This window comes from Protopterus annectens, chromosome 5.part0 (assembly GCF_019279795.1).
Source record: "Protopterus annectens isolate FY-2018-M chromosome 5.part0, PAN1.0, whole genome shotgun sequence".
In the NCBI taxonomy this organism is placed as follows: Eukaryota; Metazoa; Chordata; order Ceratodontiformes; family Protopteridae; genus Protopterus; species Protopterus annectens.
Window position 1 is genome coordinate 128,795,199 of NC_056735.1, and position 18,312 is coordinate 128,813,510.

The 18,312-nt window shown below is 37.4% G+C and overlaps 1 protein-coding gene across 1 annotated transcript in view; it reads right to left on the minus strand.

The window, feature by feature from the left end:
• Positions 1–18,095, minus strand: part of LOC122802129 (gamma-aminobutyric acid receptor subunit gamma-3-like) — a 672,869-nt gene extending 654,774 nt beyond the window's left edge. The window contains exon 1 of the mRNA XM_044071811.1: positions 16,872–18,095. Coding sequence (XP_043927746.1) covers positions 16,872–16,924 — 53 coding nt within the window. The 5' untranslated portion in view covers positions 16,925–18,095. The remainder of the gene's footprint in view (positions 1–16,871) is intronic.
• Positions 18,096–18,312: the final 217 nt, after the last annotated feature.

Here is an 18,312-nt window from a genome sequence, read left to right on the forward strand (position 1 = left end):
TAATGGGTGCTAACCCTAACCCTAATGCTGTTCCTTCCCTCAACCCTAAACCTACACCTTACCTTCCAAATACCTGCCATAGCACTGCTACTATTTAGATGAATCTGAAGCTAATTTTATGAGGGGGAGTTAGTGTTAATATCAGGAGACAAAACAGTTTCCCTTTCTCAATATTTTATTTGGTGCTTTTCTTCTTCAGTACTCTGCATGTTCAAATGTTTTTTGTCAGTGTTTTCAGTATTACTTTAAATTAATTTCATCATACAGAACAGAATCATGCCATACATATAGTGATCTCAAAAAGATATTGTAAGATTTCTTGTCGACCAAATTAAGTCAGTAAGAAAACTGTTGACTGGCTAGTTCTGACTCTGACTCCGATATATATATATATATATCTATATCTATATCTATATATATCTATATATATATATATATATATATATATATATATATATATATATATAAACATGTTTCTTTGCTTTGTGGGTGTGTGACCATGAAGTTGGTATATATAAGTTCAAGGTTTAAAAGTAGTTTTTCAAAAGATTTATGTATGGGAGGGGTCTTGTTTATATATGTGCTCAATGGTGTGTTGGATTTTTGTAGAGAATTAACTGGAGTTTTTAAAGTTATCAATTCATTTTAGATTTCTTTTCGTTTCAGGTACAACAGTGATGTTCATATACAGAATATATTTTTTTTGAGAGGCAAAGAGTTATGCTTACTTTATATATAGTTATCAAAAGTGTGTAAGTGTTAATTTTTTTTATGGGGCATATGCCATTTTTGTATGTGTGTATTTTTCTATTTGTATTCCGTGGGTGTTTGTATTAGACTTGTTTAGAGGACACATGTAGTTTTGCATATGTGTGTGTTTTTTTGAGCTTTGCATTGTAGAGGTGTTTTGCTTTCAAAAAGATTACAAATATGACTGTATTGTATAAACTTGTGATCATTCATTTGTGATGGGTTTCATGCTTGCTGTAAGTGTTTGTAGATAAAATAGCTGAATGTATTGCATTTTGAAAATTTTCATTTACAGTAATTAGTAACACACACACACACACATATGCATATATCCCATGGGCCTCCATTACTTATCACACAGTAAAAACTGCAGCTTGGCTGTTGGCTGAGTTTTTCTTGCACACATACATGCATCAACTGCATTGACTGCATTTTTCACAAAGATTTGCTACATTGAAACACAACATAATGAACAGCACTATAAGAATCCTACACCCCCCCCGACACACACAAATACAAGAAAAACAAAATCAATCCGAGACCGCAAAGCAGTTACCTACTATATCATGATCTCCCAACACAAAGCATGTATTAAATCATGATGTAGTTACAAAAATTAAGCACATAAAAAAGATAAATACAACATTTATGCTGGGGGGCAATCTGCCCTCCACACCCTATGTGGTCTGTGCCCCAACATCCCAACAACCTTAAATACATTAACTCCAACATCTCACAACAGTGGGGAAAAGATTAAAAATCTAATCCCAAATGTTCCTCTATCTCCATAAATATACTAACACTTTCTAAAAGGAAACAATGACTTGATTTAACAAGCCATATAGTCATTGCTTTGATGAGAAAACATTCAACAAACTGAATAGATCTTCACTTAGAATCCTATGCCTCACAATCAGTCTTCACCACTACATGAAGATTTTTGCTAGCATCTCCTAGCTCTATACATTGATGTGTGACACTGCTCACCCCAAATTCTGTATATCCAATGTAAACATTATGATAGTTGACACACACACACACACACACACACACACACACACACACACACACACACACACACACACACACACACACACACATATATATATATATATATATACATGGATCTACTACTTTACAACGAATTTTCACTTAACCGAAAACGAAAGGTAGAACCCCAGTTCAGCAAAAGTGCACTTCAATGAAAGTGCACTTTCACTGAATTCTAGGCACCCAATTGCCTCACAAATGAAAAAAAAAAACAAACAAAAAACCTGCTTTTGAAGGGGGGGCAAGCCCCCCTGCACCCCCCCACCCCCCGCACTTAAATATACCAATTCCGAGATTGCACTACAGCAAGGAAAAGTTTTCAAAGTTTCAGTAATTCTAACAAGTGGGTTCGTACAAGTGAAGTTCGAAGTATTGAAACTTCGACCAAAGACAGTAGACCCATAAATATATATATATATATATATATATATATATATATATGTATATATATATATATATATATATATATATATATATATATATATATATATATATATATATATATACATACAAACACACACAAACACACACACACAGACCAGACACACACACAAACACACACACACATATATAGATATATAAATATATATATATATATATATATATATATATATATATATATATATATATGAATATACCTATATATATATATATATATATATATATATATATATATATATATATATATATATATATATATAATTACCTAAACTTACATCAGCATTCATGTTTATCCATGAACAAAACAGAAATCAGAATACATTAAAAATGTGAATTTCAGCACAATACTACACAAGCACCAAGAAACATCAGCGCATGGAAAACCTGAAACAAAAAAAAATTTGCAGCCCTGCTAATTTTACATTATATATGATGCGATGTTTGCTCTGAGAGTGTTGATGGAGAAGTACAGAGAAGGTCAGAAGGAGTTGCATTGTGTCTCTGTGGATTTAGAGAAAGCATATCACATGGTACCTAGAGAGGAGTTGTGGTATTGTATGAGGAAGTTGGGAGTGTCAGAGAAGTATGTAAGAGTGGTACAGGATATGTACGAGGGTAGTGTGACAGCGGTAAAGTCTGCTGTGAGAGTGATGGATGCGTTTAAGTTGGAGGTGGGATTACATCAAGGATCAGCTCTGAGCCCTTTCTTATTTGCAATGGTGATGGACAGGTTGACAGACGAGATCAGACAGGAGTCCCAGTGGACTATGCTGTTTACAGATGACATTGTGATCTGTAGTGAGAGTAGGGAACAGGTGGAGGAGACCCTGGAGAGGTGGAGATATGCTCTAGAGAGAAGAGGAATGAAGGTCAGCAGGACTAAGACAGAATATATGTGTGTGAATAAGAGGGAGGATAGAGTAATGGTGAGGATGCAAGGAGTAGAGGTGGTGAAGGTGGATGAGTTTAAGTACTTGGGATCAACAGTTCAGAGTAATGGTGAGTGTGGAAGAGAGGTGAAGAAGAGAGTACAGGCAGGGTGGAGTGGGTGGAGAAGAGTGTCAGGAGTGATTTGTGGCAGCCGAGTACCAGTCAGAGTGAAAGCGAAGGTCTACAAGAGGGTAGTGAGACCAGCTATGTTATATGGGTTGGAGACAGTGGCATTGACAAAAAGGCTGGAGTCAGAGCTTGACGTGGCAGAGTTGAAGATGTTAAGATTTGCACTGGGTGTGATGAGGATGGACAGGATTAGGAATAAGTATATTAGAGGGTCAGCCCAGGTTGGAAGGTTTGGAGACAAAGCCAGAGAGGCAAGATTACATTGATTTGGGCATGTGCTGAGGAGGGATGCAGAGTATATTGGGAAAAAGATGCTAAGGATGAAGCTGCCAGGTAACAGGAAAAGAGGAAGGACTAAGATAAGGTTTATGGATGTGGTGAGAGAGGACATGCAGGTGGTTGGTGTGAAAGAGCAAGATGCAGAGGACAGGAAGAAATGGAAACAGTTTATCTTCTGTGGTGACCCCTAACAGGAGCAGCCGAAAGAAGAAGAAGATATAAATATATATGTATAAAATAACTCCAAGATTGGATAAGTTAATTAAAGGGAGTATTCTCACCCCTGATAACTGTGTGATCTCGCATACTTGCTGACCCTCTCTTTAGTCAACCAAAAGCAAACAAATAAACAGGTCTCGATCAAGAACACAGTCAACCAAAGCATCTGCACTCATATATATATATATATATATATATATATATATATATATATATATATATATATATATAATTGTGTCTGAACCTGTTTTATAACCCGCCTCTTAGCTACAATGTTAACATTTTCTGCCCTACCTAGTTCCTTTCCTCACTCCATTTATTTGAGTTTCTAATCACTAATCACATGATCTATTATCTGTCTGACAAACCCACTAAGTATCTTTCATACTGAAAGAGTGGCTTCTGTTTTCATATGAATGTAATCTAATTAACAAATGCATGTTCAGTTGTTGTCGTATATTATTTAATGTCTGCTTATGTATGCTACTGAATCTCTATTTAAATGTTTTTTTTTTAATTTTGAATCCCCCTCCCCAGTCTCCAATGGAAAGGTTTTTTTTTTTTGTTTGTTTTTTTTTTTGATTAAACAAAGTCAGACAAACCTATTAAATAAAAGTAAAATAAAAGAAATAAAATTTTATGAGCACAGGTAGAGGGCATCGTGGATATTTATTGGCCATCTTGTAAGAAGTTATAGCCGGTCTATAAGTTAGCAATAAGGAATGTGCAATGTGCATGTCAGAGATGTCACAACACTTTCAGGAAAACTGCGATGTAAGTACATTAAAGCAAACTAATACACTGTTGAAGGGACAGCATAACAGACTGCAGTGCTTCTCACCTGAGTTTGAGCAAACATGCACAAACTCAGATAGCAAGACATGCAAAATATTGGAACGTTGGCCCTTTTACCCCTTGAGGATATGCAGACTCCCAAGACATTTTCTCTGGGAGATACTAGCAGAGGACATCACATGTCAGAGGTGTGGACAGAATGGTTCCTGCTAGTGCACACCCACCGCAGCCATGGTAACACACTTATTGTGTGTTAGATTTAGTATCACAGGCAGTGTATGCTGTATGCTAAAATTTCTCCCCAATGGCTATTCTGTAACACCCATAGCTAGGCATCAATAATTTTGCTCCCTACTCCTTGATCTTGCAAAAGGCAGAACACTGGTAAATCATATGCCCTCAGGAAAGAGACCAACTTCACTGCAAAGTAATGTGATTGCTGATAGGAGTTAATGGGAAGAAGTAGATGGAGAGTAACCCTCAGATGTTATTCTTATCAATAAACAAATAAGGTGTTCCTTAAGCCCCCTTTGCCTGCAGAAGTAGCAGTGAAATGCACATGCCTGTCTGCTTCATCATGCTTACCAAATGAATGTCTGTTCATGTGTACTTAGTGAAATGCCCTTGCCTGTCTGCTTTATCATGCTTACCAAATGAATGTCTGTTTATGTGTACTTAGTGAAATGCACGTCTGTCTGTTTCATCATGCTTACCAAATGAATGTCTGTTTATGTGTACTTAGTGAAATGCACATGCCCGTCTGCTTCATCATGCTTACCAAATAAATGTCTGTTTATGTGTACTTAATGAACATATGTATTTTAGTATAATTTTCAAATTTTAATGAGGTTATTTGGAATATAAAAAATGTACATATTCTTCTGCAGTTGGTATCAGTCATATTCTCAAGTGTAAAACCTACTTTTGGTAAAAACATACTAAAAAATGATATTCATTACCATAATGTGGTACTTTACAATAAGAATTGTCTTGAAAGAACTAAGTACAGAATTTTAACTTCCTTAACTGTACCTTTATTAGCAGAAGCAGACATCAGCTAAATACATCTGCACAGAATTAAACCATGCTTGGTTTGTGAACATCTAAAAAATGTCTGTGCTGTTTTTTTCTGTCTTTATCTTAAGTAATATTGTGTTCCAACTTGTTCACTTTCTTATTTATAAAGCATTGTTGCCAAATTCTATAATGGATATTTTCCATTTTCATTAATTTGAAAACTCGACTTGTTGTTCTTAGAATGTTTAACATTGAACATAACTTCTCAATTTTGTTAAGTTCTATTAAAAACAATGTTACAGTTTCAGAATTCACCGAATAAGGATTGTGAGATTAATAAACCTGTTCCAACTGGCAAAAGTATGTTTTCTATGCAAATGGCAGAGTATAGAAGACCAAATGCAGGAGGGAAATAATTTTTTGAAAGTCTATTCCACAGAATAGGGGCAAAGAATAGAGGAAAAAGACTACCTTCCATTTTTAAGATACATGTGAAATTAAGATTGCAAAAAATAGTGTGGTAACGAACAGCAAGTAAGATAACTGATACAAAATATGTGCAAATAAGTTACAGAGCATAACGTATTTCTTTATTTATTGATTAACATTTGTTGACAAGGAAAGTCCACTGGGTCAAAGACCCATTTTCAGTGGAGGCCCAGGGAGAAAAGCTCCACAAGCAAATACAAAGAAAGACAATATTTAAAATACAATTTAAACATTTTACAGATATAACAGGGAGAAAAAGATATATTACAATCTACATTTTTTTTAGGATTTCATTAAACTGAAACTAGAAATAAATTTACAATTTGTTGCAATGTTATATAATTACTTTCTTTGGTATCCTTCATAAGGGCCTCACAGAAACGGATAACTGGTGCCAGAGCCATGGCCTAAAGTTAAACGCCAAGAAATGCATAGTCATACCCTTCGGGAAAAACAAGGTTACCCCTAGCTACCATATAGGTGGCAATCCACTGAGCACAGAAGAAGTTATCAGGGATCTGGGGACCCAGGTTGACAGTAACCTTTCGTTTGACACTCACGTTGCTAAAGTAGTTAGGAAGACCTTCTACATTGCCCACCTGATCATGAAGGGATTCACATCTAGATCAAGGGAGGTCATCGTCCCCCTGTACTCATCACTCATCAGACCAATGATTGAGTACAATGCCCCATTCGGAATGTATCTGACCCAACACCTGCAGCAGCTGGAAAGGCCCCAAAAGTTCCTCACCAAAAGGATAAAGGGTCTCAAAAATATGTCTTATGCTGCCCGACTGAAAGAACTCCAGCTCTATTCAGTCGCATACCGCTTGCTCAGAGGTGACCTGTGCCTGACATACAAGGCCATGTAAAACCCAGATTTGATGAATATGCTTCACCTCAAAAAATCTAGATCCCTCAGAACCACAAGGGTGGGAGACTTAAACCTTCACACGGTTATTAATAGAACGTGCTGGAGGGACAGATTCATCACCCAGAGACTCCCTATGCTGTGGAACAAAATCCCGGTACATGTGAGGCAGAGCACCTCGCTAGCCTTGTTCAAGAGGAATCTTGACCAATGGATGGGAGATCGCAGATATACCCCAGGGATTACTTCAGTGTCACTGCTTGACAGAGGCACAGCAAAATAATAGGCATAGTTTTCTTCAAACTAAAGGGGTGGCGAAAGCCACATAACTATGGGCTAGGCTTATAAATGCCCTTGGGCAGATAGCCTAGTATGAACCTATGAACCTATGAACCTAAGATTATAGTATCCTGTATTCCTGTATAGTAAGAATACACTTGCAAATGTGAAGACTGCGTTTTGCAAAATTGTGTCCTTTTAGTATTTGGGGAAATATACTTTTTAAGGTGGTTTGTTCCTGAGGCAGGTGCAGGGTGGATTGTCTAGAAAATGTTTTTTTAGGGCTACTTTAAAAGTTTTGAGTGGTCAATTTGGGTTATTTCAGATGGAAGGTTATTCCATAGCCTAGCTATGGTATGGGAGAACAGACATTGCACTGCTCTTTTGTTGGGTTTATTTACAGTAAGCATTAGTTTACAGGAAGATCTTAGTGTTCTAGTGGGGGTGTATGTTTGTATGATTGAGTTGAGGGCAAGGCAGTCATTTGGTTTAGAAAGTAGTTTGTGGGCTAAGGTTAGTTGTGTGTATTGTAGATGGTGGGAAAACTCTAGCCATCTTAGCTCGCTGATGGCATGGCAGTGATGAGAACGGTGTGGTTTTCCGGAGGTGAATTTGGCTATTTTGTTGTAACAGGATTATAATTTATTACAAAGGGTTGTGTGCAGATTCATAAAAATGGCACTACCATATAGAAGGGAGGGGATGAGTAGGGTATTGGCTAGTTTTATTTTGGTATATTTATCGGCTGTTTTCACTAGTTCAATTACTGTGCCGTCTTTAGCCAGGATTTTGAAGTCAATGTTTGGTGGTTTTGTTGAAAAAAGTACTCTCTCCACTCCATTTCAACCTACTGTACTCAGCTACTCTTACAGACTGCCATGCTTCCAGTCCCAGTCTGCTAATGCAGTTTAAAGATAGCCATACTTTGTATCAAAGTTGTCAATTTGCATATGCTACTTGAAACTGAATTGCTTTTCCAACAAATATCAATTTAGCTAACCAGTCAATCATTTGGAATTAAAAAATATAGTCCTAAATGAAATGGGGACATGTTCACCAGATCTCCCATCCTGTGATGTTCCCTCAGTACTGACCCACCCCCATTACCTTACTTGATATAACCTTCTTCAAGGTTATTCACCCCTGGGGAAAGTTAAAAAGCTTTGTTTGACGACACAAGTTCATTGACTACATTTGCTGAAAAGTAATGAATAATGGGAGTTTTTTGTTGACCATGAAATTAAAAGACCTCAGAACAGACACTGATGCCTAGTAGTTCTGTATTGTTACTTGCTCCTAGATATTTGAAGAGGTGTATGGCATTCATATAAACTGAAGTACAGTGGCATGGAGTCCAGTAGAGGTTGTTGGCATGCACTGGGGGTCAGGTAGACTGGAGCAGAGTGGGACTGGAAGCATGGCAGTCCCTAAGAGTAGTTGAGTGCAGTAGATTGAAGTGGAGTGGGGACAGTAGAGAAGAATAGGATGGGGTCAGTGCAATCGAGAGCAATGGGGTCAATTCCAATGTGATTTTGATTATAAATCTATGGTCAAGTAAGTGGATGAGTAGCTATCACGCAGTGATGGTCTCCTAAAATTGAAACTTTTAATGGAATATAAGGAAAGACTTGCAAACATAAGAAGCAATAAAAGAAAGCTAGGACATGAGATGGTACACTGTGCAGTCAGGGAAAAGATGCAGGAACTGTGATGAAGGAAAAAGATGTAGAGCATTAAAGGGGACACACGTTGTAACTGGAAAATTTAAAGGTGCTGTAAGAAAATATATTTTATCTACAGGGAAATAGCCTGCCAGATGTCAATCAAAAAGTTGATGAGGGAACAGGTGCTCACAGAGGTGAGACATGGTAAGAGGTGGCACAATTTCCTACAGAATTGATCCAAAATACAGGCTGGCCATCTAAATAGGCAATAGGCTTCTTTGGCAATAAATTAGTTCTTCAGATACTAGCCATGTAAGAATTTTCGTCCAGTTCTACAAAACCTAATGAATCCTCTGAATGGGTCTCTGCAAGGGGTATTTCTTCCTGACTCTATACTGCAGCATAATTGAAGGCACGTGTAATAGTGGCAAGGGTGTAGGGGGCAGCAGCTGTCTTCATGAGAAGTATGAAGGGAATTTTGTCTCATTAATAATCCGCAGTGATGGTACTGCGGTAGCGTTGTCGCCTCACAGTAAGATGCTGTCTGGTTCGATTCTCAGCTAGAGCATCTTCTGCGTGGAGACATGCGTTCATTGAAGGTTGTGCATCAGGGCTGGTAACTCGGCACATAAAAATCAACTACCAATCATTAGTGGACCGGAGTTCCACTGTGGTGACCCCTAACCGGGAAAAGCCGAAAGACACAACAACAATAATAATAGTAATAATAATAATAATAATAATTAAACCAAATGCAGATTTCATGAGCTGCTCAGTTGATCAAAATCATGATTTTATTCAATGGACTTTTTTATATTAATTGGCACTAGCCCTTCTTCTGTCTCTATATTTGCCTTTCCAAGTGATACCCCAGATTGTTTTCAAATGAAAGATTTAGCATGTTGTCTGCATGCCATCTCATTAAGGTAGGTGCAGCTGAAAGGGGCAAAAGTGATGTTCAAAACAAAATAATGGAAATGACCAGTAAGGTAAGAAAGGAAGTGATGTAAGAGTGATGCTGATCATGTCATAATAGAAGGATCTCTAAATAGATAAATACATTTTTAATGCCTTTTTCTTGTCCATCTCCCCCACAATGACCTTAGGGCAAAGACTGAACAGCAGAATCCTGAGACCATCACACTCTAGTGGTAACTGTTTTATTTATTCCATATCTTATCATCTAGTTAAACTCTGGGGTCCATAACATGTAACATCAGGGCAGTATGTAAGCATGTGCTTCCTCATGCATGCTTTACTGTGGATATATGCCTGCACTTGCCATTACACTGTTCACATATCTGTTCAAGCCCTCCACTGGGGGCAACCAGACATTATAAAAATCTATGTCCACTCTTAAGAGAGAAGAGCTGACCATCACCAATAAAATCCTACTATTTGCTGTCCTTTATGAAGAAATCTACAAATCAGAAATAATTCATTAATGCTTTAGAAAGAAGTTCAGTTTTACTTTGCACCATCAACGTGGCATTTTTTAAGAATGTTTAATGGTATGAACGATACCATGGCACCATAACTCAGCAGCATAGTGCTTAAAAAACATGATTCAGAGCTGTGTAGAAACATGCTGACAGCTGCAGCTGATTTATTGTGATGATACACTGTTTTTTTCCTTCCTTTCTTTCTTTTGCCCCTTTTTTTTTTTGTTAAACAAGAAAATGCAGATATCAAGTGTGATTAGAAATACGGACCATAAAAGTGCACCGAGAAAATAACATGCCGATATCCAAGAGCAGACAGTCATCACAAATGATCCTGAAGTGCTTCTATAAAGAGAGAGATTGACAATTAAATTTCACCTGTTGCTTCTGTGTCAGATATTGTTTCACAAGCCTTAATTTGCAGAGTTACCCACAATGCTCAATCGGACACTGCAGGGCCACTGCTACTCATGCTGAGCTCCTGTTTTTCCATAAAACTCCACGTGATGAGATGAGTTTTATGCTGGACCAGTACTATGAAGAGTTGCATTTCATCTGTGTATCACTGAGAATGTATAATCTTATGAAATATTAAAAGTATTTTAGTGAATTTTGCAAGAAACACTTTAATTTGTCTTGCCGTAGTCCTCCATAAGCAGTTCTGGGAAGAAAGGTAAGTGATGGAGTGATATCATGCTCAATTTTAATGATAAACAGAACTGCATCCCGAAATTAGAAGTGCTTGTAACAGATAAAAAAATAAAACAAGGAAAGGCTAACCAGTTTTGTTACTTAGTCTGTATCTATTAGTAACTTTCCACTGGTTCTACTTTGAATTATCAGCTTCCACAATGCCAGTGACCCAAAATGCCAAAAAGTATTGGGCAATGCACAGAAGGATGAAAAAATTTGATGATTTGTTTACAGTGTTTTTTTTTTTTCTTATTGGCAACTGATACTAGAGAAATTTCACCTTTACCACCTGTAGGGGAGCCATTATAGGTTCATAGGTTCATAGGTTTATTGGTCAAGATTTCTCTTGCTTTCAGTCGGGCAGATGGGGCATTGTACTCAATCATTGTGGATTGCCACCTATTTAGCCAGTTTGCATATTGTATTATCACCTTGTGTCCCCACATAAGGAGGCCATAGGCTTAGTGGGAAAGAATCTATTCGGTCGTCAGATTAAATGAATAAACAGCTTTTAGATCTAGAAGCTGTAGTAAAATCCCAATGATATTTGACTAATAAATAAGGATCCTGCCAGCATAATTGGTTTTGTTAATTTGATGTATCATTTAAAATGTTTGTATTTTGTGCATGCTGCTCCCAGATTAAGCCTTTTACAAGATAAAATGAAAATTCAAGTGTTTGCTTTTTCCATATTCTTACCTAAGTTGTTTCGGATATATGTAAGCAGCTCTTTGTGTTTGTTATTTTCATCAACTTTCCAGATACAACCATAAGAGTTGTATGTCTTTAACTGGCAGAGATTGCGTAATATTGCTGTTGTGAATCAAAGCCGTGCCTACTGTCCTTAATTCATCTAGAGGATGCTTCATTTTAGTCAGAAATAGAATCATCACTGCTACATCAAGCATTTTGCAGGTGGTTAGAGTTCTTTTCAGTGTAGCTGCATTGCTTTCACACACCTTTCTCCTTTTAAAACAATATCTCTGTTAAAAATATGTTTTATTTTACATTTTATCTGCTTCTTCTCATTATAGTTAAGACTTGGCAGAAATACATGCTGTCCATGGCTTTTTTTTTTGGAAATTTCAACCGTTTCTTCTTGCGCCATTGTCCTTTGTTATAATTTTTACCTTAACAATAGAGTCTCTCCTGCTAATTGCATACTTGATTAATTTGGCTAACCTTACTTGTCTTATTCATACAGTACAGTCCTTTAACTTTGCAATTCTGCATTAATTGTTGCCCTATAAATGGTACTCTAATTTCCCTTACAACTCTGGGTACCTCTGTGACTCATAGTAGCAATGTTCTTCTGTCTCGTTCTGTTTTCAAAACAAGCAATAATTAACACAATAGTACATCTGGTGTTCAGTAAACTGTCTTTGCCACTTCCTGATGTAAATATAACAGACATTTCCAACACAATTAGACATTTCAAACACAATTTTATCAAGTATGTCTGTATGTATACATATGCATGCATTTCATAACCAGGCATCTACAATGTTACCATGTCTATTTTTAAATGCACAGACCACTAGAAATAAAACAAACAAGTGCTTAAAAAGATATGATGGGTATAATAATGTTTTTGCCATAAAGAATTTAGAAAGTAGTATCAGTGTGGTGAATTCAGAGTCATAAGTATGGCAGACATGACAAGGATGTACTATTTTTCTTCAGGAAAGTAATGCACCTGTTGACAAGATTAAAGGCAAAGAAATGTAGTACCATGTAAGTGGCAAGGAGGAAACGGGATGATATTATAGTGTTGGTGAAATTTTCTTGAATCACTTTTTTTCATGTTTAGTGTATTTCATCTCTTAACAGTCTTTTCTTGTTTAGGAGACTGGTTACTTTGTTGCTTGCTTTAGTTACACCTACTATTGCAGAAAGCTTGAGTGACAGAAATTTTACTTCAGTGACCTGCTCACGGATATGTAATTTGGGAGTTCTCTGTTTGTAACTATTCTGCTCAGCTGCCAATGTTCCTCAAAGCTCCATGATCATGGTTTGGTACAGCCACAGAGAAACTGATCACAGAGAAACATTAACTGGAAAATGAAAGCAACATAAAGTTTCATGACAGAAAATCATCACTTAGCCAACAGCGTTTTCTCTTTCTGTTTATCTACTTAACTAGATAAACTGCAGTGACAACTCACAGATTACTTTTGAGTATTGTTTTACATGTTAATACAGAGATGTGTAATAAACATTGTACTGAACGCTTGTGCACAATTTCTTTATTTTTGGTGTTAATTATATTTCCCCAAGGTATGGTTTTCTATGCTGAATACCTATCACGTTTTCATAAATCATGCCACAACCTTCTCCTGGGTTACCTCTTGCTTCATTCACTTTTGTCTTGATGTTGAGCCCTCTCAAAAAGTTTTCATGCAAATCTCCAGTGCAACTTTCTAAATGTTCTTGCTTTGAAATTCAGTTGTATAGAAGAAGAAAGAAAAAACTGGCTCCATGTATAATGCTGTAAGCATCTGCAACTAAAACATAACTTTCTTACTTTAGATTTTATTGTCCAAAAATGATGCAAGCCTAAAACATATTACAACAATGTTTGTTATATTTCAAAATGCAGCATGTGTGCAGGTTTTTCAGTATCGTAGAATGGTGTGTATCATTTGTATACCTGTCATAATGGAAGGCCTTAGCACTCTATGTGTCCACCAACACACCCTTTAATTGCTTTAATATTTGAAGGATGGATTTGAAATACAATTCTCCCTCTCTAAACTCCATCCAGCAAAGGAGGTAATCTACAGAAAGGTATAGAAACGTCCATATTATCCTCCATTTATAAAGCCAGTTTGTGAAGGTGATTGTAAAGATAAAATTTAAACTACTACTAAACTGATTGTTACTTGTATGCTCACTTGCCACCATTAATAGTGTGCATTTTTCAAGATTATGTTGGAAGTTAAAAACACAAAAAACAACTTGTCCTTATTTTTTTCAGCAACTCAGATAATTGTCATGTCATTTGTTGATATATATTTCTCAATTCTCAGATACATCATGCTATGCTTTTGAAAAACAAGATGTTTTGGGTGTCAGACATAAACAACTATTGGGAGCCATGGCTGGAAAGATTTTAAAGGGTTGTTCAAGTGACATAGAAGGAAATATAGTACAATATGTCAAAATCTGTCCAAATTCACAGGTTAGGCTTATTAATACACTCTAGCAGGGCATATTCTTACATTTCACAAATGGCAATAAATTGATACTTAAATGTCCTTTGCCTAAATACATCTCAACTACAATGGGCACACTAATTGCACTAAAAATCTTATTATAATCATGTGTTCTGTGTTTGTGTAGTTGTAAATATATTGCATGACAGACTGGGCTAATTCCTCCCCAATGTATTATGTTTTTTGCCATTGAGTCTACAAGACTTTCAGGAATTGCTACTAATTTCTTAAACTTCCCATGATGACCGTTAGTATCCACAGGTTTGCTGTTTGATTTTCTGCCAAATGCTTTGAAGCACTGCCATTCCCCGTTGGCCTTCCACAAACAAAATTGGTCTGATAAGTGATGTGGCATTGTATTAACTCTAGTAGATATTTACGTTTCATGCAGCAAATCCTGCTGTTGTGACTACCAGTGAAAACAAAACTGGTGGACGTTAACAGTAACCAGAGGACATAAAATAAACTATTCTAGTATGAGTTAAAATGCTGTTCTTATACCCCGAATCACGAGCACATTAGCAACTGAAAAAGCATGCTTGCTCTGAGTAATTGAGATGCAATTTTATTTAGTAAATAAAACTACGTTTCCTTAAGCAATCTGTGTTTTAATGATAGTAAATGAAAACTCGTAGTGATAAAACGACACACAACTTGCTGACCCAGTCACCCCCCTGTCCCAACACACGCACACTCACACACACATGCACACACTATAAGTGGCATGATTTATGAAAACGTGATAAGTATTCAGCATAGAAAACTGAGTCTTGGGGAAATATAATTAACACCAAAAATAAAGAAATTGCACACAAGCGTACACACACACAATGTTCTCTTGCTGCAAATGCATCCACTATGAGGCAAATTCGTTCAAGAAACTTGAGGGAAATCTTGCGGACTGCTCAGGGGGTGCATGCAGTGCTCATTGAAATCGTTGTTCTTTGAACTCGTTGTCCACGTTTGCAAAGCTATTAGCTATATGACGTGGTGGAAGCAAACTAAATGGTAGTCATAAAACATGCAATGGGTAATTGTGCGTAGTGCGGGATTTATTAAAAGTAGATTGTCAACTTTTGTTCTGTCTACTTCATGGACAGGGCTAGCCTACCGCATTTGATTGGAATTAAAGACCCGTTCAGTTTGTAGGACCTATTACATTTGCTCAAGGTTTAAAGCAAATTGACAGGAGGGAGAAGCAAACAAAAAAGTATGCGAGTGTGTATATTGGGCTTTTGTGCCACCCCGCATTATTTTAGACTTTTGTATGTATTAACAGTGTGTGCGCACGTACACACGCACACACACACACGCACATTTTTTCCTGCTCATTTTTGAGATCTGTGTTCCAGAAAAGACGATTTAACAAAGAGGCCCTAACAAGCTTTATATTCGAATTTTGGGTCTGATTCTCAGAATCTGCATGAAGTATTGTGTGGCTGGGAGCAAGTCACTTCATCACAAATTTCTCTCCGCCGAAAAGTCATTTGAGCCTAGTGGGTTTCCCAGTCCGTAAGAACATAAATAAAATAATAGAATTCAGACCATACTTCTCAACTTCTGAGTATAATAAATCCAGACAAAGCATAAAATAATGGGGGGAGGGGGCAAAAGCCCCCAAATAAGGACATATTTAAATACCGCTGTCATAAACTTAGAAAGTTGCTAGAATAACATAATTTTTTAGCATGCATTTTCCAAAGGATTTGAAGTCTGGAACTCAAATGTAAGTCACTATTTAGTGTCTTCAGTCCTTAGTGATTTGCCAGAAAACCACACATTTTATGAGGAACAGACCCAACATATGTGGCAAAATTCTTGATATTCTGCGAAAATCTGGGCAGTTAATGGTATGATTCTGACATTTAGCGCAATCATTATTAACAGTTGTTTGGTTCCACTTTCAAAGCTAAACACTTCAGAAGTGAACGCATGGTAGTTAATATTTGTCCCGTGTGTGTGTGTGCGTGTGTGTGTGTGTGTGTGTGTGTGTGTGAGAGAGAGAGAGAGGGGGGGGGGGGGTCGCTATAATTTTAACTCCTTCATGTCAGGATTATGTGCAAGACTGTTTTACGATGTATGGCAACGTGGACCAAATCTGCCTGCCTACCTGCCCACAGTCAACCCAATAGCAAGAAATACCGCCTCACCACGAAACAGAGTACTATTGAAAATGTAGGTTTATGTAGATTGCAAGTCAGTTAAGAGCCACGTCAGTTGTTTATTTTCCCTTCATTTACTGTTTGCAATGAATGGAATATCAGTGGTAATATTACAAATATATCTCAATTTGATAAGAAAGTTCTATGGGGGGGTATGAATGATCCATAAAACACTTGAAGCTCAATAAACATACTAAGGCCAGTATGTTAAAACACGATAAAACATACAAAAGGGAATGCTGTAATACGCAAAAATATTTTTCAGCCCACAGATATGCACCACAAAACGGAACTTCAAATGTATACCAGGTACTGATCAATGGCAGTAGTTTACAAGGGTGCATCTTTTCTTTACAGCTGGTGCACCTGTGTCTAGTTTAAAAGTCCCTACTTAGACATTGTATGCAGCAACCACTGAGTCTTATAAAGATTAATGTGCGGCTTACCAGGCTTGAAGCACAGACAGAAGTAAAAAAGCCACCAACAATTTTGCTGGCATGCTTGGAACAGATGTGGCAGGGGGTAAATGTGAAAAACTGGACTGAAAAATGTCCTTTTCGAGAAACGAAGAAGATGGGATGCAACACTTCTTTGTATTCCCAGCTTAGACTCGGCAAATGAAGACAGCCACATCGAAACGATGAGAAGCAATGAGATCCTTCCAGATCCGGCAATAAATCAACCAACGCTGTCTGACAGGTGTATAAACAGGCTATGGAGAGCTCCAACACCTTTACCTTGGCAGTAGTCAGTATTAAACAATAACTGGCCCCTCCTGCTCTTGCAAGTTGTAGTTAGCTTCCTAGGATTACAGCACCAGGCAGATAAGCTTGCAAGACGTTCAGAAACTGGAGCACGAATTCCCAGAGTGAAACACAATACTATCGTACCACGGTCTCACCATCCTTATTTAGAAATGAATGGGCTTTATAAGTAGGCACAATTAAATACCCCTCTTCAAGACTTGTTTCTACTGTCCGAGTCTGTATAGTCCAAAAATGAACCTTTTAGAGCATCTCTATATGCCTTGTCCCCAACACAGACGACTGGAGTGTCTCTCTGCTGCAGCGAGACTAACATCTGTAGCACAAATAGCCAGATAGGTGTACCTTACCTTAAATATTTTGTGTAGCCTTAACGCTCTGTCCTAGCTATTGCGTCAACAAATTGTCAATAGCTAGTTAAAAAGCTGGGTATTTAGGTTCTAGCAGAGAAACTATATAGTGCAAAAACAGTTGCACAGTAAATGGAGTTCGGCAATGTTGGCACCTCATTTTCTAAATGTCAAACCCAGGATTTCCATTGCTTTGGTGCATATTTAAAGTTAGTTATTGGTTGCGTAGTCTAATTATTAAACGGTATATACCCGTAATGGTATACCAGCCCGACAACATCCATCCAAATTGTTAACAGGCAACCACCGATATGACAGCTGTCAGCGTGACCCCAAAGAATTTTGATATTATGTTGCAAGTTATGCGAACGGCTGCACGAGGTAATGAAGCGCATCAGGTAGTGGTGCTGAGCGTGGGTGTTGAAAGCACAAGACAGCCTTATTATAATATTACAAGAACTGAGTTTGCTGAAAATGAGGGGAGTGGTGAGATCTGCGTATATGTAAGATGGGAGTCGAGGCTTCTATCAAAACACGAGAGGAGGAATCGTTTAGATCTGAGCAATACGTTTCGAAAGCACCGCTTTTCTCGAAGTCTGTAGAGAACTGGTGCAAAAACGAACATTTGCCTTTATTCTGAATAATAGCAACCTCGGATGTAATTATATTAAGTAGCAAAATGTTTGGGGTCTGGGGCTTCTAACCTCTTTCACCCAGGGAAACTAAGTTGGCACACATGCTCTTTACATTTTTTATCGTGACTGTGACCATTT